A 22,297-nucleotide genomic window follows, 5' to 3' on the forward strand; every position below is an offset into this window, starting at 1 on the left:
GGGGTGTTCAAATCTGTAGGCCGTGGGAAACACCAAATCCCAATGCGCATGTGATCAGGTCCATATAGCAATTTTAAACACTACTAAAACCTACAAATGCTCATTATGTACAACACAACTCTTTTATTATTACATCCATTTTTTTAAGCATTTAAGACTTCTTCATCCCCTATACAAAGCATTTATTCATAGTCCACATTTTAAAACTATGTGTGACATGCAGAGAAACCAGTCCGACACCACTTTTTTTGTTTTGTTTTCAAAACCGCACGTTTAATCTCCAGGGTGCCGGTCGGACTCGTACAGACATCCACGCGGCAAAAAGTACACAACACAATCACGCACGCGCACGCACAAGCGGAAAACAAAACAACAAAGCGACATCAAAAATGCTGCAATAAATAGACTGATCTCAACGACATTATTCTGTTCATAATTCTTCTGTACAGAGATGATACTTACGCGCAATGGAAAAAAACAGCAACCACACACTCACATACACACAGACGATGATGTAAACAAAAAGGGACACACGATAATTCAAGATCATGCCGACGATCCAGAGTGTGAATCACTAATACAGTACATCCTTGTCTCTTTGACCTCCATATGAAATTGCACACACACACAAGAGGGAAGCACAAAAAAAGGTGGAATGTGATGGATTGGAGACCAAAAAAAAAAAAAAGAAAAGAAAAAGAAAAAAGAAACGTCTATTCTTCCAGAGTGCGGAAGGCGTTCTGCATGTCTTCAAGCAGCTGTGCGTACTCGCCCTTAATCTTGGCCTCGCCGTCCTTCACCGGGTCCTGCATTGACGTCATGGAAAGCTTGTGGTGAATCAAAAAAAAAAAAAAAAAAAAGCTCCATGTTTTTAATAAAAGAAAAAAATATATCCAAACCTTAAACTTCATGGAGCTGATCCTGTAGAGGATTTCTCCCAGGTGCTCCCGGATCATGGACCAGGTGATCTTGTTGTCGCTCTGCGCCGTGGTCTCCACCGCGTGGCGCGCCATGTCGTAGAAGGCGATCATGTTGGACAGGATGCCCACCGTCTTGTAGAAGGGACAGAATCTGTGGAATGACACGCGCTGTCAAGTCAATTGTCAATTTTTTTGCAGGTCACTTGAACGGGCGGCCATCTGAGGGACTGTCTGCGCGTCTTGGCGGATGCTGCTGTTTTGGCTAGCAAAAGAGTTCAACTGGGCTCTGCAGTAAACATCTACGAGCTGAGACAATTACACACTCATTACCGATTTTATTCTTTATTCAAATTTATTAACATTAATATTTGGTTGCTGGAAGGCTGTCCTAATATTCCGTGATATTAATTTATTTAAATTCTATTTTAATTTATTTGTAAGGCGCATAGCTGCCGGAACATAAACACACAGATATCAGCGTCTACTGCCGCGCTAAAAGGCTCTGCATAAAACCCAAAATCAACTTTAAAGATGTGAGGATGACCTCAGTTCAAGTCTCAACGTTTTCATTTATCTGAAAGACTGTATACAGACTGCTGTTTTGGCTAGCAACAGATTTCAAACTGGCTTGTGATGCTGCTGTTATTTTCTGGTGAGTACTGTCGGGTAATTAATGGGATTATTATAATTGTTTTTTTATTGGGGGTGGGGGGAACATTTTTTATATTTTTAATAATTATTATTATTATTATTATCATTTTAGCGGCTTCCGTAGTCTGCGGAAAACCAGAAAAAAATACATGGAGTGGAGTATGCAAGATTTTGTTGACATTTTCAGTCGCAAGTGCACATTTTGTTTGGAAACACTACCTTTTATTCATGTTATGTTTGGTGACAGTTTATTTGTTACATATTAATCCTAAAGGGAGTATTTTTTGTTAATTTTTTTTACATTAAATTCTAAAATGATTTATTTAAAATGGATTGTGGGTTTTTATTAACCCGACTTCCTCCAAGTTTGAAATGATGTCATTGACAGTGACTTTTCTTTTTGCTGAAAGAGAAGAAAAAAAAAAGATTAAAATTGAAAAGCGAATTTTTGGTAAAAAATAAATAAATATGCCTTTTATATTAACTAATTCACTGCATAAATCTATTTTAAAAAAGATTATTAAAAATTAGGGGCGACAGGCGATTAACATTTTTTATTGTAATTAATCACATGACTTCACTCGTTAACTCACAATTAATCACAAATTTTATATCTGTTCTAAATGTACAATTAAAAAAAATCTCAATTTTCATACTCTTTTTAACAAAAGTGGAAAAAAATGTTCAACTAATTGAAAGAGTTTAAATGAATTTTTGACGTTTATAGCCGTCAATGGCAGTGAATTAATTTTTTTTATATCTGTTTTAAATGTGCAACAAAAAAATTCTAGATTTTCATACTCTTTTTAACAAAAGTGTAAAAAAAAATTAAACTAATTGAAATAGTTGAAAGGAATTTTTGACGTTTACAGCAGTCAATGGCAGTGAATGAATACAAAAAAAAATGTTGTTTTTTTTATATCTGTTCTAAATGTACAATAAAAAGTTATAGATTTTCATACTCCATTTAACAAAAGTGGAAAAAAATGTTAAACTAATTCTAATAGTTGAAATGAATTTTTGACGTTTATAGCAGTCAATGGCAGTGAATGAGTTAAGCCTATTTTGCCCATCCCTACTGTTTAAAAAAAACAAATGAAACGGACCTGTCGTAAGGCGTGTAGCCATTCTGCTGCAGGAAGTCGTCTTTAATCAGCTTGGCCACTTCCAGAGTGATCTTGTCCGTTTCCGCCAGTGACGCCTGCCGCAGCGAAGTCATCAGGTGAGCGCTTCTCTTTGTAAACAGCAAAAACGTCGGCAAATTACCTTCCCGACGAGCTGCACGATCTCGGCCAGGTCTTCCTCCTCCTGCAAGATCTCCTTAGCCTTGGTGCGCAGCGGCACGAACTCGGCAAAGTGCTTGTCGTAGTACTCGTCCAGGGCGCGGGTGTACTTGCTGTAGCTGATGAGCCAGTTGACCGAGGGGAAGTGTTTCCTCTGGGCCAGCTTCTTGTCCAGACCCCAGAACACCTGACGGAGCGACATATGTCATCGACTAAGATGGGAGTTGAGGGCATCGGCGGCGTTTTTTTTTTTTTTTTTTTTTTACCTGAACGATGCCAAGCGTGGCTGAAGTAACGGGATCGGAGAAGTCACCACCAGGGGGCGAGACACTAAAACAAAACACATTTTTAAAGGGGAGAAAATTGGTTTTTAATGCATTCTTTCCCCCATCTTTACTCACGCTCCAACGATGCTGACGCTGCCCTCCCTCTCGGGGTTGCCCAGACACTTCACCCTTCCAGCACGCTCGTAGAAAGACGCCAGACGGGCGCCCAGGTAGGCCGGGTAGCCGCTGTCTGTGGACACGACACATGCCTTACCTTTCACATACTTCACAACTTTGATGCACTGGCTCCACCTTGAGGCCATTTTGTGTATGTTAAATTCAACTTTTGAGGGGAACTCGTGTTTTGCCGTACAAACACAATGAATTGGGAACATTTCTTAAATAAACGAGAATCTCAGGATGGGAAATGTTAATAATAATTATATTTGATTTGATACCAAATATAGAATCTACACATATTACTACTGTCAGACAAATAAATATTTAAATGGAGATGCTTAACAAAGATGATTTTTTTAAATACAGATACAGTATAATAAATATATCAATTAATGTAAAAAAGATATAAAATAAATAATTAGATGCTATTTTGACAACTATATTACTTTTTGTCCGATTAAAAAAAATGATAATCTGGACTTTTTTTTTTTAAACTTTGACTTGATGTCATTATTTTCAAGAAATTTTATTGCAATGGCAATTTTCTTTCTTACATTTTATAATAAATGATGTAGCTATATACAGTTTATAGAATGCATTGGCCATTTAAAATATTTATACATAATTAAAAAACTTTTTTTTTATTATTAAATTGGCTTCATACTGCCTTGAAATCATTTTTTTCCCTAATATAAAATACGTATTTTGAATACAAAAAACAATATTACATCTTTTTAAAATAATGTTTTTTAAGGTAAAAAAATCGAATGTAAAAAAATTAGTACTCTAAACCAGTTTAATGGCAACATTAAGAAAAAAAATACCTGCACTAATTGTTTGTTTGTTTGTTTTAAATAAGAGTACCTTTCATTTATTTCTATGTATAAATAAAACTTTTATTTGTATTCTCCTTTTTTTCCCCCCAAGGAGTCTCCTCACTCACCAGCAGGCATCTCAGCCAGACGTCCCGAAATCTCCCTGAGAGCTTCGGCCCAGCGAGAGGTGGAGTCGGCCATCATGCTGACGTTGTAGCCCATGTCTCGGAAGTACTCGGCCAGTGTGATTCCTGCCCGAAAGCAAACAAAAAAAAAATATATATATATATATGAAGCAAGCGTGACTGTTAGAAAAACAAATTTTGTGAACGGTTTGCGGCGTTTACCCGTGTAAATGGAGGCTTCTCGGGCAGCTACGGGCATGTTGGAGGTGTTGGCCACCAGCGCGGTTCTCTTCATGATGCTTTCAGTCTTGCCGTCCACCTCCATGGTCAGCTGTGCGGGGAACGCAAACAGGCGTCAGTGCTAAATACTCACACTGCAATTATTTATTTTCTTTTTTTTTTTCTCATTGCACAAGCAAAACAATTCTACCTAGCAACAAATGTGCCACGTAGGGCTACAGCAATCAAATATTTGCCGAATCTAGTAAATCAGGACAACCGCTTTAGAAAACGGATGGAAATATTGATTACTAGTAGCTGCGTAAGTTTCCCACCTCGGGGAAGTCTCGCAGCACTTCTGACATCTCGTTCCCGCGCTCCCCGCAGCCGACGTAGACGATGACGTCGCTGTTGGAGTACTTGGACAGCGACTGGGAGATGACGGTCTTCCCGCAGCCGAAAGCGCCGGGGATGGCTGTGGTTCCTCCCTGCACGCACCTGCGATATGAAACAAGAATGTTCAGAGATGCGAGGCGGAGGATCATCTCGAGTGAGGAAATGTTAAAAAGGTCTGACGGGAAAAGGGCGTCCAGGACTCTCTGTCCGGTCAGCAGCGGGTGATTGGCGGGGAGCTTCTCCGTGACGGGCCGGATTTGTCTGACGGGCCACACCTGGACCATGGTGAACTTCTCCTTCACACCTTCGAACTCCAGCTCCATCACCACGTCCTGGTGGGGCATTTGGGGGGGGGGGGGGGGGGGGGGAAGCACGTCACTGATGTCTTATTATAACACCTGGGAGTAATAGTGTTGGTACTCACGGAGAGGTCATAGTTTCCCGGCGGGGCCACGTAGGTTACAGTGCCTCGGTTTTTGGGCGGGAGCATGATTTTGTGCTTGATGAGGGAATTCTCGTACACCATCCCGTAAATGTCTCCACCTGTGATGTGACTGCCAACCTAACGGACAGACGAAGCCATCGCAACCTTCATCTTTACAGATACCACATCTGGTCATCTCTTGCCCTCGTGTTTTGGATTTTGACCTATTTTTAACTGCCCATTTAACCCCACGTACCCGCAGACTCTTAACAGGCGAGAACTCCCACTTGAGGTCTCTGTTGAGCGATCCGATGTTGACGCCTCTCGGGATATAGATGCTTTGCGTGAGGTCGTTGATGTCCTTCAAGGGTCGCTGGATGCCGTCAAAGATGGAGCCCATGATTCCCGGGCCCAGCTCCACGGAGAGGGGCTTGCCGGTACGCAGCACCGGATCGCCGACGGACACCCCGGCTGGGTTTACAAGTTCAGAAAAATGCATCGGCTCTTCCTCATTGTAACATATACGTTTTTAAAATGGACAATCGTAACCGAATGAACCGAATTGGAGCGAGTCGCATCACACTGTTTCCAAAAAAAGGATACACGTCTCCTCGTAGACCTGGATGGTGGCCATGTCTCCCTCCAGCCGGATGATTTCTCCCACCAGCTCGCTGTGGCCAACGCGCACCAGCTCATACATGGCCGCCCCCGCCATGGCAGTCGCCGTCACCACTAGAGTGGGGGGGGAGGGGAAACAACAATAACAATCCGGGTTTTAGGCGTATAGCAGATCACGTAAACAACACAATGCGGCAGTAACCTGGTCCAGACACTCCATGCACGTATCCAAACTGGCTTTCTTGGTCCTCATCTCGGATCTTGGGCAGCTTGGATGTGTCCATCTTCACTGGTATGACTGGCAGAAAGAAAAAAAAAAAGAAGAAGAAAAAAACACAATCACAGTCATCTGGTGTGGTGGATTCATTGACTTCCCACTATGCCTGTGAGGCTGCTTCTCTATGATAGGACAGCGTCACCAGATGGCCACTAAAATAAATGCATGTGTCATCTCACAGCCCCCCCCCCCCAAAAAAAAAACAGCAGCAGCAGCTTGCAGGAGTCCAAACAAACTGAAATAATGGAGAGATAAGGTGGCTTATTTGACTAATTGATGACTTGCTTGATTCATTTAATACACAAATCAATGTGCACTTATTGACAAGCAGCATGTATGCCTGTTCATAAAATCACATCATCATCATCATCATAATAATCCTTCTTGCATTCCACATAAGGACAGTGAGCAAAAACATAATGCTTGATGATCATGTGACAGTGGCACATGATTTGCAGGCCAGATAAGGAAGTGGAAAATGAGCATGCACACTGTGACTGTGAATGGGGAACTTGGTAATCCCCATTTTTATATGTTTTATAGTTAATAAAAGCTATATTTGCAACTGCAATTTTGTTAAAAGGTGAACAGCTGGTAATGTGTCCGACGGCTGTCTCTTAAACGCCAAGACGTGTGCGCATGTGTGTGTAGGTAAATGTTGCGTGTCCAGAATGTTGCACGTAAGCGTCACGATCCTGGCGTCCGGGTGTGAATTGAAAATATAATTCAAAACGAGTTAACCCGTTCAACTTGGCTAATGCGTATGCTTTTGAACGCAGCTATGACAGAGAACGAGATGATTGGCGCATCTACTTCATTTTACGCAACCCAATGTATTTACAACAAATAACCTTCAAAATAAGCTTGTTAACGCCCTCACGCTTAAATATTATGTTAATGACATTGATCGGGTTTGCTGGTAACATTGACAGGACGTGAGCGACTCGGCCTGAGGAAAAAAACAGGAGATCCCAGCATTTTGGTGCAATGGGTTACTAGTCTAAAAACAACAAGCAATTCTGAATTAAATAGCGTACGCGTCGGTGTCTAAATGGCGTCGGGTAGTCGTAAAAACATCAGTCTCACCGTGTGCTTGCGAAACGGCGCTTTTGCTGTCTTGCTTCGAGAGAAAACGATGCGCGATGTGGTGCGTGACAGTAGCAGAGTGAGGTCAGCTGACTTCATTCACAGGCCGGAAGCTGCCACCGCTCGGGCCGCCATTTTGGATCCTCCCCCCGGAACTGCACGAAGGTAGTTACAGCAGTAAAATAATCCAAGAGGGTTAGTATGGACCTCCCCAACGATTACATATCATTTTTAAACGCATTACAAATGATAAAAAATAAAAACGTATTTTACGAGAATGTAATTTGAGCAAAAGGCCAAGTTACTATTCGAAAGTGGCTTGGGCAAATCGAGCACATGATTGTTAGGAGTTAGCTATTATAACTGACAAATATCTATGCAATGACGCTTGAGCCAAAATGGAGTCTCTTGAGAAATGATTCGACTGTAGTGACTTAAGGTCTCACTTTAACCCCTGCAATTAATTGAAACATGCACCTTTACTGCATAAATGGCTGCTCTCTTGATATTATTTTATCTAGCAGTAGATATGGATGAATTGGTTTGTAACTTATTGTTAGTTGTGCAATGCCATGCATTTAAAATGAACCAGAAACTGAAGAAATAAGAGTAGTCCAAGATTTTTTTTCTATGACTGTGTTGTATTGCTTTGATGATCCATGGGTTTTATTCTTTCCTTTATGTTTTCTGCCTATCTTTGCCTTAATTGCTTTTCTTCAAACGTGCGGTGTATCACACACTTCTGGATGAGTAATCAAGTAATAAATAATTAAGTGCTCTGTTGTATCTTGATTTTTTGGGTTGATATTCATTTTATTTGTTGTCATATTACAACAATAATACAAACACATTTGTGGATTTGTCACTGCAACTTTTCATTTTTCATGAAACAATAATGCAAACATGGACTGCACTTCTTAAGCGCTGAACTTATCTAGACACTATAGAAATAAATTCACATGTTAATTAAGCCTACCAACTAACCGAATTTAATTAAATTCCTCCCTCACCCCCGTGCTATCTAACACAAACATAAAGTGTAGTGTACGGTACCTGTACATCCTAACAGATCAAATGCAGGGCATACCATCTTGTTCTTAATGCCGCTAGTGCGCATGCGCGGGAGGGTCAGGGTTGACAGTCTCCTCACAATCGTGGAAAGCAGTGCGGCGGCTAAGCTAACCGTCGAAACGAGCTACATGTGGAGGGTAAAACGGGAAGGCACCCCCGACCCCAACTCTGTCAAATCTCCCCTTGTCCGCCCGCTACGGCGATAAAAGTCGAGACTCGGTGAAAATTATATCCGTTTACAATGAAAGGGTGAGTGTCCGCTTCTTAAGCCGCGAAGAAGTTGTTCGCGACTGCATTTTGTCACCGGGGGAGGAGACGGCGAAGCTAGCCAGCTAGGTAGCTTAGCCTAGCCCTGCTCAGCTATTTTTAAACTCGGTACCCGAGCTGGGGGTCAAAATAAAAACAATTCCGAGATAGCCCCGTTGATGGTTCCGCCGAATTCAAGCCGTTGCGCGGAACGCTTGTTGCTGACGCTAACGAGCCGAGACTGAACGAGGAATGTGAGCCGTTTTTATTCCACGTTAATTAAGACCGCCGGTAAAGTGGACGCTAGACTTTTAAATTCAGTCATGTAAAGATAAATGCTGGAACCGAACTTGTTTGTCAACAATGTCAGGTGTGCATTTTGGGTCGAGAGGTCACCTCACGGCAGCACTGTGGTTGGTTCGTCTGCCATGCATTTTTTGAAATGTAGGGTTCGAAACTCGTATGTGTGGATTTGACATAATCTTTCCACAGGTACTCTTTCCTTCAACATGTTCAAAAAATGCGTTATAACTTAAATGGGAAACTTTAAAAACGTCCATAGGTGTGATTGGCCAATCTAAAATGGCGATAAGTGTAAACTTGAGTGTGATGGGTTGTTTGTTTATATGTGCCTTGTTATTGACGGTGACGGGCAACCTTTCCAGGGTTTACCCCACCTGTCGCTCCAGCTCGCCCGAAACTCTGAGGACAAACGCTATAGAAAATGGATGGATGGGTTCATCTCGCTTTCCCTCCCCTTTCTCCTGCATTGTCAGTGGAACTGTGTGTGTGAGAGAGAAAAGTGAGCGCTCACAGGCTGTTGTGAACACAATACATTCAAACTAGTGCTATTGTTTGGTGAAAAGAAAACAAACAAACACATTTTCCTGATTATTTTAAACAACAAAATTGCACAAACCAGTTGATAGTAAAACGACAACAAAGCAAAACTACTCACTGACCATAATTTCAGATTCCTTTTCTGTAGTTGCTTGTATCTGTCTGTGGCGGTGTCATCACCTCCGAAAAAAAGCCAAAGAAAAAGCACAATACTGACTGACTGACTGACTGACTGAGCTGGTCTTTTGCCTCGTGTCAGCCCTTTGACCGCTTCGCTCTTGTTCCAGTAGCCGGATCGAGCTGGGGGACGTGACGCCCCACAACATCAAGCAGCTGAAGCGCCTCAACCAGGTCATCTTCCCCGTCAGCTACAACGACAAGTTCTACAAGGACGTGCTCGAGGTGGGCGAGCTCGCTAAGCTTGGTAAGTAACGGCACAAATAAAGCTTTTATCGACAGTCGGAACATTGATTTTCTAAAAGTACAGTGGAAGCGTTAACGTTAAGCGTATATTATGTGAGACTTCAGGACCAAAAAAGATGAAGGCCACAAGTGTGTTTTTCTTTTTTTTCTTTTCTTTTTTGTGACGCCACCATCGAAGGGTAGCGCTGATGGTGAAAAGTGTAGGACAGAAAAACGACTCATCAAATGACTGAAACGAAGGCGCCATTTTGACTCTATAATGATCATTTTCATAATTTCTTGTGAGAAAATCAGGTTGACAAGCATGCTGGCAGTTGCTGCATTCAAATTGTGAGGTTCCACTATATGTACAAGTAACTATGAATAATACATAAAAGGCCTTTGGAAAACGATCGAGTGTGAGAGGTTGATTAAATGGAGGTGGGGGGTGTGCTCTTCTTTTGTTTCTTTTGTCTGGCAGCATACTTCAATGACATCGCGGTGGGGGCCGTGTGCTGTCGAGTGGACCACTCTCAGAACCAGAAGCGATTGTACATCATGACGCTGGGCTGTCTCGCGCCTTACCGGAGACTCGGCATTGGTGAGTCACACAAAATGGAGGATTTTTTAATTGGATTTTTTTTTAACCCTAACGGTTAAAATTGTTTGTTGTGGCCCCCCGTAGGTACAAAAATGCTGAACCACGTGCTCAACATCTGCGAGAAGGATGGCACTTTTGACAACATTTACCTGTGAGTGTCCTATGTTTTCCCATACGAAAGCATCTGCATAATAGAAGATGTATTAAAATGAAAATAAAGCAAAACTTACTCACCCCTTTGAAGATCCTTATTTTTCATTGCACTCGTCCTGACAGTCACGTGCAGATCAGCAACGAGTCGGCCATCGACTTCTACCAAAAGTTCGGCTTTGAGATCATCGAGACCAAGAAGAACTACTACAAGAGGATAGAGCCGGCGGACGCGCACGTCCTGCAGAAGAGCCTGCGCAGCCCGAGCGCGCCGCCCAGCAGAGAGCTTCAGAAGACGGAGTAGGACGTTGACGGTCTGACGGACAGGCGGGGCGTCGCCCGCTTTTTTTGGGAAAAACCAGCACACCTTGACACCTGCGGATAAAAGAACTGTGACGAACGCCCCCACCCCCACAAAGACGCTTACAAAGACAACATTGGGGAAGAAGGAAAAAAAAAATCTAAATTATATGGCAAAGTCTCTTTGGATTGCTTTTTGTTTTGTTTTGTTTGCCCCCCATGTTATTCACACAGTTAATTGACAGTGTCTAAAAAGTGCTTCTTCCGATTGACAAACCTGAGTGTGGCGTTTGCAATGCATACTTTGTGTTTGACTTGGTTTTGATGCAGTTCTAAAAGCTAAATGGGGACAGGGGGCCGTTTATCCATCATTTCTTCTTTTGAAACAGTTTAAAAGGCCGCACCTGATAGTTTGCGTGGGGTGGGGGGTTTGAATGTCTTCTCCGTGGGCCATGAGAGGAGCAGTTAACAAGATGGCGGTGCGTTCGGAATTCATTTAAAACCCATTAGGTTATTTTTGTTTTGGTTTTATTTTCATTTTACTTTGCAGAGGTTAAGCGTTTCAGAGGTTCTCCTGGGTTTGGAAACTAGTATTGAATGTCAATGTGTTCTTCTCCAAAGGGGAAACACAAGATCTTTTGGGATGGAGGGCGACACGGCAGAGCTGGTCCCCCCCCCCAAACAAGTTCCTGCCAAGTATTGAACGTCGAAGTGGTTGCTTGTGGTCTTTTGAAGCGCTTGTGCGTGCGTGTGTATGTGTGAGCGTGTTTTACCCAGAGGAAGTTCTGACTCCGAATGCATGCAAGGAGACTTGTGTCCTCTCTCTACTGTAGTATAAGCATGGTTTCTTTTCTTTGAAGAATTTTATCTTTTTCTGAAGCTCTATATTGTATGACTTTTTAACATCTAAATAAATGAATTACTATTTGCAGTAAAAAATGCTGTCTGTCAATCAAGATGCAAGTCCATCCATCAATTTTCAACACTGCTTATCCTGTTCATACACCCTTTGAAGATCACAAAGATGGCCTTTATTATATGGCTCTATGGTTGTTATATTATTATGACACGTTTCCTCATCCTTTTCAAGAAACACGAGCAAATTAAGAGTATTTAAAAAAAACACTCTCGTTTGGTTAATTAAGTATTAGAACAATCTGAATAGATTAAAAAATATATCCCGCGACCCAATTTGTTGAAGGAGAAAAAAAACAACTTCAAAACAGCATACATAATGTGAGGCGTACACATCCACACAGGCGCTTTCGATTGGCTACGTCGCCCCCTGCTCGGAAATCTGATTGGCTGTCTGCTCCCTAAGCGCCCGCCTCGTTTTGCAGCTAGATTGTTTTGGGAGATGGGTTGAACTAGCATGCTAGGTAGCTAGCACACACTTAGCTTCTCGAACTCCTCTCCTAAGTTGTCGTAGGCGCAGACAGTTACATAAAATGTCCAAACTACAGGTGAGTGTGAACAAGAGCTCTTCTAAAAGCGTTTTGTCAGCGTAGTAGCGACGAAACGGCGCTCGTTTTCTGCTTTCAAAGTGAGCTAGGCTAACTATTAGCGAACTAGCCGGGATAAGCATAGATTGCTACTTTGTCTTCGAATCACAAGCGTGATAAATAAATAAAGCGACTGCACAATACAGTAGTCCGCTATGCGTGTTCTTTTTGTCACACCGTGTCTACAGACTTATCCAAATGAGTTACGTTGAGCTTTTCGTTGTAACAATGTGTCTTGTTTTAACGCAGCGACGCTTGTTTCTAAACCACCCCGGGAGAATTTCTACAATTTTCAATCTTTTCAACTTGTTCTATACATACTGTGTCATCGTGGATGCTGTTTGCATTGCAGGACGGACACAGGAAAGATCTCAGGTCAAACTGGTGAGCGTGTTGACGAGCCTGACAGGCAACTGTTTGGGAAAGCATGCCAGAGATGACTGAAACTGAGACAACTGGTCGAAAACCAAAGTAAGTCTTACAATGCTGTTAAAAAAAAAAAAAAGACGTCATGTATTTAATCAGATACTTTCCCTAAATCTTTTGCAGAAAGAAGAAAAACAAAGAATCCCACAATGCAGGTATAATATTCAAATGTTTAATTGTCACCTGTGGTGACCTTGCGGTCACTTTACATTTCCTCTCTTGTATCCAGTCGAGAGGCATCGCAAAGAGAAGATAAATGCAGGGATTAACCGCATTGGCAATCTGTTGCCCTGTTCACAAGCACTTAAACAGGTAACATGCATTCAACTATAGTCTGTTTTTATGCTTTCTCCACAATTGCATGTTTCCATCCACATCCACCCGTTACGCTGATTGAAGAAATTGACCAAAGGTGTTAATTGTGAATGGTTGTTTTATTTATATATGCTACCGCAACTCTTGGTTGAAATTAGATTAAATTCACTCACCTTTGTCTCTGTCCTCAGAGTAAGAACATGATCCTGGACCAGGCCTTTCGCTACATCACCGAGCTGAAGAAACAAAATGACGCGATGCTCCTGGAGGGTGGCGATAAAGTCCAAGGTAATATGTAAACAATGTCAGAATCCAACAATTTTCCTACAACACTAAAGGTTGGTTTTCCTTTAATAGTAGCAGGACATAATTATTTAGTAAGTATATGACAGGAGTCCTATATATTTTTTTATTTTTTTTTATCAACTGATAAGGATTTTTTGAGGCTGATTCCAATATTTAGCTAAATTAAATTTTGATAACCGATAAATCAGCCAATAAAAAAAAGAAGAAGACAATAACTTGTTTTTTGGTCTCTTAACGCTTACAACTGAATATATGAATTAAAGGCAGAATATTTGTGTGTTTTACAATATTCAGAGAAAAATGGGCAAAAATCAGCTGATATTTTGGGGGGGGGGGGATGTTTGAATGACATCATCTTTATCTTATATTGTGAAGAAAAAAAAAACTACCCCCCAAAAAATTGCCTTATTTTGAAAGAGCTAATATGCTGATGTGTTACTACTTTGAGGGTAATAAAAATAGACAGTTTAATAATAATAAAAAAGGTTTAGTTCTGTTATTCACCCATTCAATTTTCACATTACACAGCTGTAAGACTAAAAAAAATAAAAGCACAATTTAAAATGAGACGTCCCTATGTTTAATTGAGGAAAGGCTTCAAGTATTTTTGTGTAATCGCATACAGCGGCTGTGACAAATGATTGTGTACGATCTCGACTTCCGCAGCGGAGGAGATCCGGCGGCTGCGGCGTCATTGTGAGGAGCTCCGCAAGGAGAGCGCCCACTACATCGAGCTCCTCAAGGCTCACGACATCAACCTCCTGGAAGACCCCACCGTCCACTGGAAGGGCAAGCAGCGCTGCGCCAAAGTGGCCAAAGTGACCCCCACTCATCAGCTAACCAAAGGAATCATCGTCTATTCCAACGGCAACGTGATGTGCCCCGCGGGGAAAGAGAGCAGCCCCGGGAAGCAGCCCCCCCCGGAAACTTTAATCCTTCAGCCACCCTCGGAGGTGACGGTGAATGGCGCCTTGCTGCAAGTGACCACTTCCGCTACGTCGCTTCACTCGGGTTCGAGTGTCGCCCAGTCGACGGCAGGCCTGGCGGTGGTGGAGCAGTGCGTGATTGAGAAGCCGCCGCCGCCGCCTTCCGTGTCCTACATCACCCTCCAGCTCCCTGCTGTAAACGCCGCCATACCCCAGCCACCTGCCGCCTCCGCCCAGACCAACATAGCTTCGACTTCAGCGCCTCAACTTCTGCCACCAGTCTCCTGTCTCGCCACAATAAGGGACACCACCCTCAGGGCTGCCATTCCCAACAGTCAAACCCTGCTCAGGGCGGGGGCGGCGGGTAGCACGCAAACCACGTGGACGACGCTGCAGATGGCCGGCAACACGGTGCAGCCCGTCTGTCAGAGTCACGGGAGCACTACCCAAGCTGTCCACCAGGTGACGGTGTGCCCCGTGGTCACCAAGCCGCCTCCTGTTCAGCCCATTCAAATCCAGATGCAGCAAGCAAGGCCGCCCCAGCTGCGACCTGCCATCCCAGTCCTCGCCCCGCAACCTCAGTGCGCCGCGCTGCCGCAGCCGGCGATGGTGGCCTGCCCCGCCGTCGTATCCCAGCCGCAGTCGGCCGTACACCAGCCGGCGTCGCTCATTTCTCAGCAGCAGCAGCAGCAGCAGCAGCAGGCCACCGTGCTGCCGCTCCTCCAGACCATGCAAGTGCTGCAGGTCAACCCGGGCGGCGCGGCGACCACGGCGCCGCAGAGCAGCAATAACCCCAGCGTGGTTATTCTGCAGCAGGCGAACTCCTGCTCCAGCCAGCCCGCCATGAGGGAAGAAGCGAGCAACCCGACGCCCTGTCAGCATATCGTCATCATCCAGGCTCCCAATCAAGCCCCGCCCACCCCTCAGAATCCCGCTGCTGCGCCTTCGTCACTACCCGCCACGCAAACACCCAACAGTTCAACGAGCGTGGGCGGGAAGCAGCTGGTGCACATTCTGCCGCGTCCGGCACAACCGCCGGTGACGTCACAGTTGAGCCAGGCGTCCGCCGCGAGCCCGCAGACCATCACTGTGAACGGGCAGGTGTTCGCCCTACAGCCCATGAAGACTTCGGACAAAAGCGCTTCCCAAAGTACAATCCAACTGGTCCAGCCGACCACCACGGAGGAGCCGACCACCAACGTGGCTCTCAAGAGTCTCGGCGCCCTCAGCAGTTTGAACCAGAGCATTTCTCAGGGTCTTCCGCTTAGCCAGAGCAGCAGCAACAACAACAACAACGGCGGCGGCCCGCCCGCAGTGGTCCAGCAAAAACGACAGCCTCCTGCGGCTGCGACCGTCCCCCAGGCGCCGAGCCCGAGCCCGGTCAAATCTGGTCCGACGGCGAGTGCCGGAAAAAGGCTGCGGGCGACTCTCCATGCTAAGCGGTCGACGGCAAAAAAGACCAAAGCGTCTAAGAAAAGCGAGCTTAGCCAGGCGAGCTCAGACGAAAAACAGAAAACATCTCAGACCACCGACATTCCTGCCGTAGCCGCCACGACGGCGTCGACTGAAACCGTACAAAGTGTCACCTCACCACAAAACTCGCCGCTTGTTTGCGTTACATTCTGCGGCACGACCGGATTTAGTCAACCCGGACCGCAAAGTGTCGGCTCAAATCCCGCTGATGCTATTTTCAGTCAAGCTAACTCGAGTGTTGCGGCGACAGTAGTCGGCGCGACCTCAGTCACGCCGTCGGTGAGTGGAGCCGCGGCTGCGTGTTCAAACGTCAGCAAACCTGTAGAATCAGAAGCTAGCAGTGTAGCGACGCACACAACGCAAAGCGACTCAGCTCTTCCCTCTCCGGTGTCGAAACTGAGCAAAACTGTCGTCACAGTCACGAGCGGCGGCGACGTAGTCGTGAACAGCGCCGGCACCGCATGTCCTACTACAGCGGTAGTCCTCACAACTCAGAGCTCACAATCCACGTCTTGTCCCCAGAGACCCAACAACAGCGATCCGCTGCCTTGCAGTACTCCTTCGCCCGCCGTGTCCACAACTGCAACTCCGCCGGTTAGCGCCGGTACGACTCAGCAGCCCGACATGAACGTGCCAACCGAAAAACTTCCTCAGCCGGCAGCGAAGATCAGACAGACCCAGGAGGAAAATCCTTCGACAAGTTTAGCAGCGTCTTCCTCTGAAACGACACCGAAGAAAGATTATGTGCCATCTCACGGGGTCTACACCAATCTAGATGATCAAACGATGGAGCCCGCCGTGACTGATTCCGCCATGGCGACGGTGGCGGCGGGTGGCAGAGGCTTCTCGGTGGCCTCCATGCTCCCTCAAGGTCAAAGCATGAACGCCGCCTCCTCCGGCTCCTTCGGAACGTTTACTTTCACGTCCGAGCAGGCCGAGATGCTGGCGCTGGCCATGTTGGAGCAGGACAGTCCAGGGAGGAGGTGCGCCGGCAACGACGCCTGGCAACCGCCGAAAGGTCCCGCCGGTAAAGAAAAAACCTCCAATGTGCAGCAGGTGAAAGTGACCAAACCCGTAGATGCCGTTAAGCCGCCAGTTCAGCCGGTCAGAGGGCAAGTTGGCGACGGATCCGTCAGCAGGCACCCGCCGGCTCATCTCGTCGCGTACTCGCAATCTCAGCCGCTCCCCCAGGTCCAGACTCAGAGCGGCACCGTGGCCAGCTTGAGCGTCAACAACCTGATCAGGCCCAGCTCCTCGCAGCAGGCCTACCCGGGTTCTCCCAGTCTGGCGGGCCAGCAGTGCTCGGCGCCCGTCGCCGTCGCCGGCCACCTTCCCCAACCGTCCAACAACGCGCTGTCGCCCTGCGCCCAGCTCAATGAGTTTGCCCCCATGAAGACGGCTCTAATGAGGGCGCAGGCGGAGCAAGTCAAGATCCTCTCCAAGCGGCAGGCCCAGGAGGAAGCCATGCTCAACACCGCCAAACGAGCCAAGCCGTGCCTGCCGCCGCCGCCGCCGCCGCCCACTGTGGGCCACATGGATGTGAAAGCAGCCGACCACGGCCAGATGATGCTGGGACAACTTCCCCCTTCGTCCTCAACCATGGCGAGGATCAACTCGGAAGGCTCCCTCTTCTCCACCAACTCCTTCATGAGCACCGTGGTCCGAGCCGCCGACGCCCACTGCCCCCCCGAGCAAAACCAGCCGGGGGTGCTCCACCCGCCTCACCCGCAGCATCCCGCCGGCCAGCCCAGCCAGCACCTGGGAGGCAACCTTTACATGAAACAGCAGCAGCAAGAGCAACAGCGACACCACTTGTACCATTTGCAACACCACCTGAGCCAGCCGGACCCCACGCAGCGCCACTCGCTCCACCAGAGGGCGCTCCAGCAAGACAAGAAGAGGGGGATGGTCCGAGGCAGCCAGGCCGGCTCTTCCGCCGCCATGCAACAGAAGCAACATCATTTGGAAAAGTCGGCAGTCCAGCAGTCGCACTCGCACCCGCAACAGGCGCCGCATCAGCAGCAAGCCCACCAACAGTCACATCAGCCGGCGCAGCACCAACAGTCGCACCCGCAGCAGCATCAAACGCACCAACAACAACAACACCATCAACAGCTGCAGCAGCAGCAGCAGCAGCAGCAGCAGAACTCCCATAGCAGGCACCAGCAACATCTGCAGCAACAGATACAACAGCAGCACTTCCGACATCAGGACAAGAGCTGTGAGGCCCAAGCGGCAGGAGCTCGAACCCACCACAGCAACCACCTGGCGCAGCAGGACCACCTCAAGGTTAGTCCTCACTCACATTGTCGCGCAAAAAACTCACTTCGCGACGCAAAAGCTCGTATCCCAGCGAGGGGCCGACATTTTGCAAAGATGGCGAATGAGATCAAACTTTAAAAGCCATAAGTTGAAATGAAATAAAAATGAACTGTAAACTCTTATATTCCTGTTTGTAACACACCGTCATTTTATTACTAACCTTTGCCAACACTATTTGAATAAGTCCTAAAATAAGTAAATAAATAATAATATATACATAATAAATGAATAAAAAAGTTCTAAACATGAACAGAAATAAATTAATTAAAAACGGTATTATGCCCAAAGTCGAACCATCATAAACCAAAGACTTCCTGTACTCTGAACCGTTTGTCTCTGGAAAACCCAATTTTTTATAAAATTGTGTGAGGTACACAGTTTTTTGAACCACATCAACATTGACTTTTGATGTCCGAAAGTGCTTATCAATTAATTTGCTGCTCTGAATTGGTGGTCATCACTGAGAGCACAGACGAGTGTGACAACTACCAGTCACCACTTGGTGGCAGTGTTGCTCACTTCTTGCGCATGTCTCGAGAGCAACATTAGAAATCTGCTTCACGTCCGGGACCTAAAACTAAAAACAAAACCGCATCATGTATTGCAGAAAATAAAAATTGTTGATGTGTGTCTGCTAGGTTGATCAATAAAATTGATTAGTTCTCCTGACAATCGGCCACCCAAGAAAAATGGACAGTTTTGATTCCACCCACACGCTTACAAAATGGTGTACTTCCTGTCTGAGACTTTTGTCATGACAGAAATGCAAGAAGTGAACCCCCCCCCCAAAAATCAAAATAATGTTTACATTTTGTGCGTCTCGCCTCAGCCCGGTCAAGATCACGCCGCCATGCAGAGGATGATGACCTCAAGGACTTTGGATCAGCAGCAGCAGCTGATCTCGCCGCCCGGCAACCCGGCGTCCCGCTCGTCCGAGCTGTCGTGCGCGCCCTCCCGCCAGGAGCGCCACCGCGTCTCCAACTACTCCGCCGAGGCGCTCATCGGCAAAAGCACCACGAGTGCCGAGCAGCAGCAGCGTATGGCGCACCACCTCCAACCGGGCCGGGGCGGCGCCGCGCCGGAGCAGGGCGACCTGCGCGGCTACATGGACGCATCGGGGAGAGGTAAAACCAACGTGGCGGCGCACAACCCGCAGGGCCGCCTCCCCTCGGACCACTCGGGGTCAGCTGACGTTCAGCGCGTGTCGGAGTGCCCGCCGTTCAAAAGCATGTCGGCGGGACCGGGTGCGCATCAGCTGGCCGGATTTGAGGCCCAGGTTTCCCGCGGGAGCGACATGGCCCCCAAGTCGCAGCGGGCGCAGCAGCAGCAGCAGCAGCAGGGAAGTTTCCGAATGGGCGTCGGCCCCCCGCCGGACGGCAGGAACCGCGGTGGCGGCGGCTATGCGGGGGTCCACCTGGGGCCGCAGGGGCCGCACGTGGGACCGTCGCTGCTGCGCGAACAGGAAGCTTGTCATCAGAGTTTCATGCAGAGCCTCCTGTCGCCGGAGGGGAACCACCAGAGGGCGGCGCAGTGCTGCCCGCCGGTCAGCATGGAGTACCCCTGCGCTTCCGGAACCTCCTCGGCGGACATCCAGGCCAAAACGTCCAGTCCCAGTCAGAAACCCACCATGAATAAAAGTCACATTTCTCAGGTCAACGCTAATATGCACGGCGCCGTACGGGCGGCCCACCCCGCCGAGCCGGGCCGATCCTCGGCACCCTCGCGGCCGCCGGTCAGCCAGCACTCGCGCCACGCGCAGCCCGCCAAGCTGCGGCCGGGCGAGCGGCCCCGTTCGGGTACGCTGCGGCCCGGCAACCCCTTCGAGCCCGATGGCCACCTGCCCCTCCCGTCCGGAGGCGGCGTACTCCTGGGCCGGCCGCAGTCGGGCGGCGAGGCACGCCGCAGCGCCATCGTCCGCTTCATGGCGGACGGTGCCCAAGTGCCCGGCGACAACAACCTGGTGGCCGAGCAGCACCTGGCGCAGAACTTCGGTTTCCCGTTCATCCCCGAGGGCGGCATGAACCCGCCCCTCAACGCCAACTCCACCTTCATCCCGCCCGTCAGTCAGCCCAACGCCTCGCGCACGCCCTCCTTGCTGCCCGTCGAGCCGCAGAACACCTTACCCTCCTTCTACCCGTCCTACTCGCCGGCGGCGCACCCCAGCCTGCCGGGCGACGTCACCCTGCAGTATTTCTCCAACCAGATGTTCACCAGCCCCAGCGCCGACAAACCCAGCGCCCCGCCGGCCCTCAACAACCGCTTCGGCTCCATCCTGTCGCCGCCGCGCGCCGTGGGCTTCGCGCAGGCCAGCTTCCCGCTGCTGCCCGACATGCCGCCCATGCCCATCGCCAACTCGTCGGGCATCACGCCGCACATCTCCAACTTCAGCCTCACCTCGCTCTTCCCGGAAATCGCCGCCGGGATGCCCGCCGACGGCTCGGCCATGCCCATGTCGCCGCTGCTGTCGCTCGCCAACGCGTCGGCCGCCGAGTCGGGGAAGCAACCCAACAGGCCGGCGCACAACATCAGCCACATCCTGGGACACGACGGCAGCTCGGCCGTGTGAGCGTGGGAACGGCGCGAAACTGCCACGACGGGCAGCGTGAAAGGGGGCTACTGTTTACGCGACTGTTTCCATCGCATTTGTTGTCATGATCATTTCAAAGCTCTTTTTTTTTTTTTTTTTTTTTTTAAAGAATGTGCTTCAAGCTTTATGGGCAACGTTATCAGTTCGTATGTAAAAGAACAATCCAGTGGAATTCTTTGTTTTTCTGTTTGTTTTTAAAGAAGAAACCTGCAGCGCTAATGACTAACTTATATCAGGTTGTGTACAGAATCTATTTTGTAAATACACACGTTTCATATCAGAAGGTTAGATTGTGTATTTGTACATAGACAAAGAAAATTAATAAAGTTTATAAGCGGATGTTCTGAATTTCTGCCTGCTCCAAATTCGTCTCGCCACCAGGTGGTGCATTTTGACTCCTTTTGCTATGATTACAAACGTTTTAGAAACATTCTACAATAGGATGCCGCAAGATATACGTCACCTCACCTATTTAATATTCATGAGTCTAGCGAGGGGGGCGTCACATGCTAGACGCATGTAAACAGTCTACTAGACTACTAAACTAGTCTAAATCTACTAATTCTGTCCTTTCGATTTCATATGTAGCAAACATTTCACATATACTGCCTTCCCGAAGAAGTAAGCGATTGTATTTAATTTATTATTACTTAAATTTTGAGGCGTTTGGCAATACCCCGACTGCCGGACGACAATAATGAATGACGAGAGAAAATGCTAAAATGGCGTTGCCACTTGTTCGCACCTGTCTTACTTACCGCCCGATTTTTATTTTATTTTATTTTTGTCTTTCTTGCAGCTGTGACATGTATGAAAAATAATCTTATTATAATAAATGTACCCCCCAACAACTATCAAAGACGTAAGACAAGCAGATATGACAGACAGGGCATATGGTGCTAAAGGAAGGATAGCTTGTTGAAACTGGAGAAAGTCAGTGTCAGTTGAAAAAAACAAAAAAACTTTACCTTTGGTTCAGGTCAGCTCATTTCTTATTTTTCAGCCGTCGAACACTCAAGCCATCTCCTTAAACTGCTCATTTGGAAGTCCGCACAAGTTGATTTCCGTTCACATTTATCCCAATGAATTTTATGTTTCGCGAAACGAATAAAGAATACATCCTTCATATGTGGACACGAGAACAAAACAAGCACTACTTGCATTGCTCGTCAATGAGCCGGCTTCATTTTGACCACCTTCCGGTTCAAGCTGCTGAAGTCACGTGACCTTGTGGTCTAAAAACAGGATCGTGCGGTAGGTACCCCATGTAAAATAAAATTTATAAAATGTTTTTTATTTTTTATTTAAACTCTTAAAAAATGTTCTTGAATGTTTATTTTGTATTTAAAGTATTAAAACAGTTTTAGAATCAATTTATTAAAAACGTTTAAAATAAAAAAATTGATAAAATTATTTATTTTTTTGCATTTTCGTTTTTACTAAAGTAGAATTTTGCTTTAAAATTATTTATCAAAATTTTAAGATAATGAATAAATAAGTGAGTATTTAAAAATTGGAATCTTTGAATTACAACTATTTTGCAAAAGTATAATTAATTAAAAAGTACATT

At 46.8% G+C, this 22,297-nt stretch overlaps 3 protein-coding genes across 5 annotated transcripts; 2 read left to right on the forward strand and 1 right to left on the reverse strand.

Annotated features, from left to right (window-relative positions):
• Nucleotides 1-121: 121 nt before the first annotated feature.
• On the reverse strand, nt 122-7,443 carry atp6v1ab (ATPase H+ transporting V1 subunit Ab). Of its 2 annotated transcripts, none has more exons than XM_086065481.1 (15): nt 7,260-7,443; nt 6,100-6,192; nt 5,883-6,011; nt 5,536-5,750; nt 5,280-5,417; nt 5,036-5,187; nt 4,795-4,957; nt 4,463-4,571; nt 4,244-4,366; nt 3,256-3,370; nt 3,121-3,184; nt 2,838-3,041; nt 2,678-2,772; nt 900-1,071; nt 122-806 (listed from the first exon to the last, which is right to left on the reverse strand). In XM_086065481.1, exons 1-15 carry the CDS (start codon nt 7,357-7,359, stop codon nt 714-716), a joined length of 1,965 nt encoding a protein of 654 aa, XP_085921607.1. In that variant the 5' UTR covers nt 7,360-7,443; the 3' UTR covers nt 122-713. The 2 variants fall into 2 exon arrangements, with proteins under 2 accessions (XP_085921607.1, XP_085921606.1); XM_086065480.1 differs by having other exon boundaries at nt 6,100-6,195; nt 7,261-7,428.
• Nucleotides 7,444-8,375: 932 nt separating this feature from the next.
• naa50 (N-alpha-acetyltransferase 50, NatE catalytic subunit) lies at nt 8,376-11,803 on the forward strand. 2 transcript variants are annotated; one of them, XM_086065483.1, is made up of 5 exons: nt 8,376-8,580; nt 9,708-9,841; nt 10,301-10,420; nt 10,505-10,571; nt 10,697-11,803. In XM_086065483.1, exons 1-5 carry the CDS (start codon nt 8,573-8,575, stop codon nt 10,872-10,874), a joined length of 507 nt encoding a protein of 168 aa, XP_085921609.1. In that variant the 5' UTR covers nt 8,376-8,572; the 3' UTR covers nt 10,875-11,803. The 2 variants fall into 2 exon arrangements, with proteins under 2 accessions (XP_085921609.1, XP_085921608.1); XM_086065482.1 differs by having other exon boundaries at nt 8,378-8,580; nt 9,705-9,841.
• A 402-nt stretch (nt 11,804-12,205) lies between these two features.
• usf3 (upstream transcription factor family member 3) lies at nt 12,206-21,066 on the forward strand. Its single transcript, XM_086065479.1, has 7 exons — nt 12,206-12,333; nt 12,725-12,843; nt 12,922-12,953; nt 13,028-13,110; nt 13,305-13,401; nt 14,086-18,107; nt 18,970-21,066. Exons 2-7 carry the CDS (start codon nt 12,800-12,802, stop codon nt 20,704-20,706), a joined length of 6,015 nt encoding a protein of 2,004 aa, XP_085921605.1. The 5' UTR covers nt 12,206-12,333; nt 12,725-12,799; the 3' UTR covers nt 20,707-21,066.
• Nucleotides 21,067-22,297: the final 1,231 nt, after the last annotated feature.

This window comes from Leptonotus elevatus, chromosome 21 (genome assembly GCF_054856555.1).
Source record: "Leptonotus elevatus isolate MCC_2025b chromosome 21, RoL_Lele_1.0, whole genome shotgun sequence".
Taxonomy (NCBI): domain Eukaryota; kingdom Metazoa; phylum Chordata; class Actinopteri; order Syngnathiformes; family Syngnathidae; genus Leptonotus; species Leptonotus elevatus.

Excerpts from the sequence above, each read along its gene's own strand:
- atp6v1ab (XM_086065481.1), bottom strand. The coding sequence starts at position 7,359 with ATGAAGTCAGCTGACCTCACTCTGCTACTGTCACGCACCACATCGCGC. Across the intron at positions 6,193-7,259 it reads GCCGTTTCGCAAGCACACGG|TACCAGTGAAGATGGACACA; the intron begins TGAGACTGATGT and ends TTCTGCCAGTCA. Across the intron at positions 5,188-5,279 it reads CGGGAAACTATGACCTCTCC|GACGTGGTGATGGAGCTGGA; the intron begins GTGAGTACCAAC and ends ATGCCCCACCAG.
- naa50 (XM_086065482.1), top strand. Across the intron at positions 9,842-10,300 it reads GGGCGAGCTCGCTAAGCTTG|CATACTTCAATGACATCGCG; the intron begins GTAAGTAACGGC and ends TTTGTCTGGCAG. Across the intron at positions 10,572-10,696 it reads ACTTTTGACAACATTTACCT|TCACGTGCAGATCAGCAACG; the intron begins GTGAGTGTCCTA and ends TCGTCCTGACAG.
- usf3 (XM_086065479.1), top strand. The coding sequence starts at position 12,800 with ATGCCAGAGATGACTGAAACTGAGACAACTGGTCGAAAACCAAA. Across the intron at positions 12,844-12,921 it reads ACAACTGGTCGAAAACCAAA|AAAGAAGAAAAACAAAGAAT; the intron begins GTAAGTCTTACA and ends AATCTTTTGCAG. Across the intron at positions 12,954-13,027 it reads CAAAGAATCCCACAATGCAG|TCGAGAGGCATCGCAAAGAG; the intron begins GTATAATATTCA and ends TCTTGTATCCAG.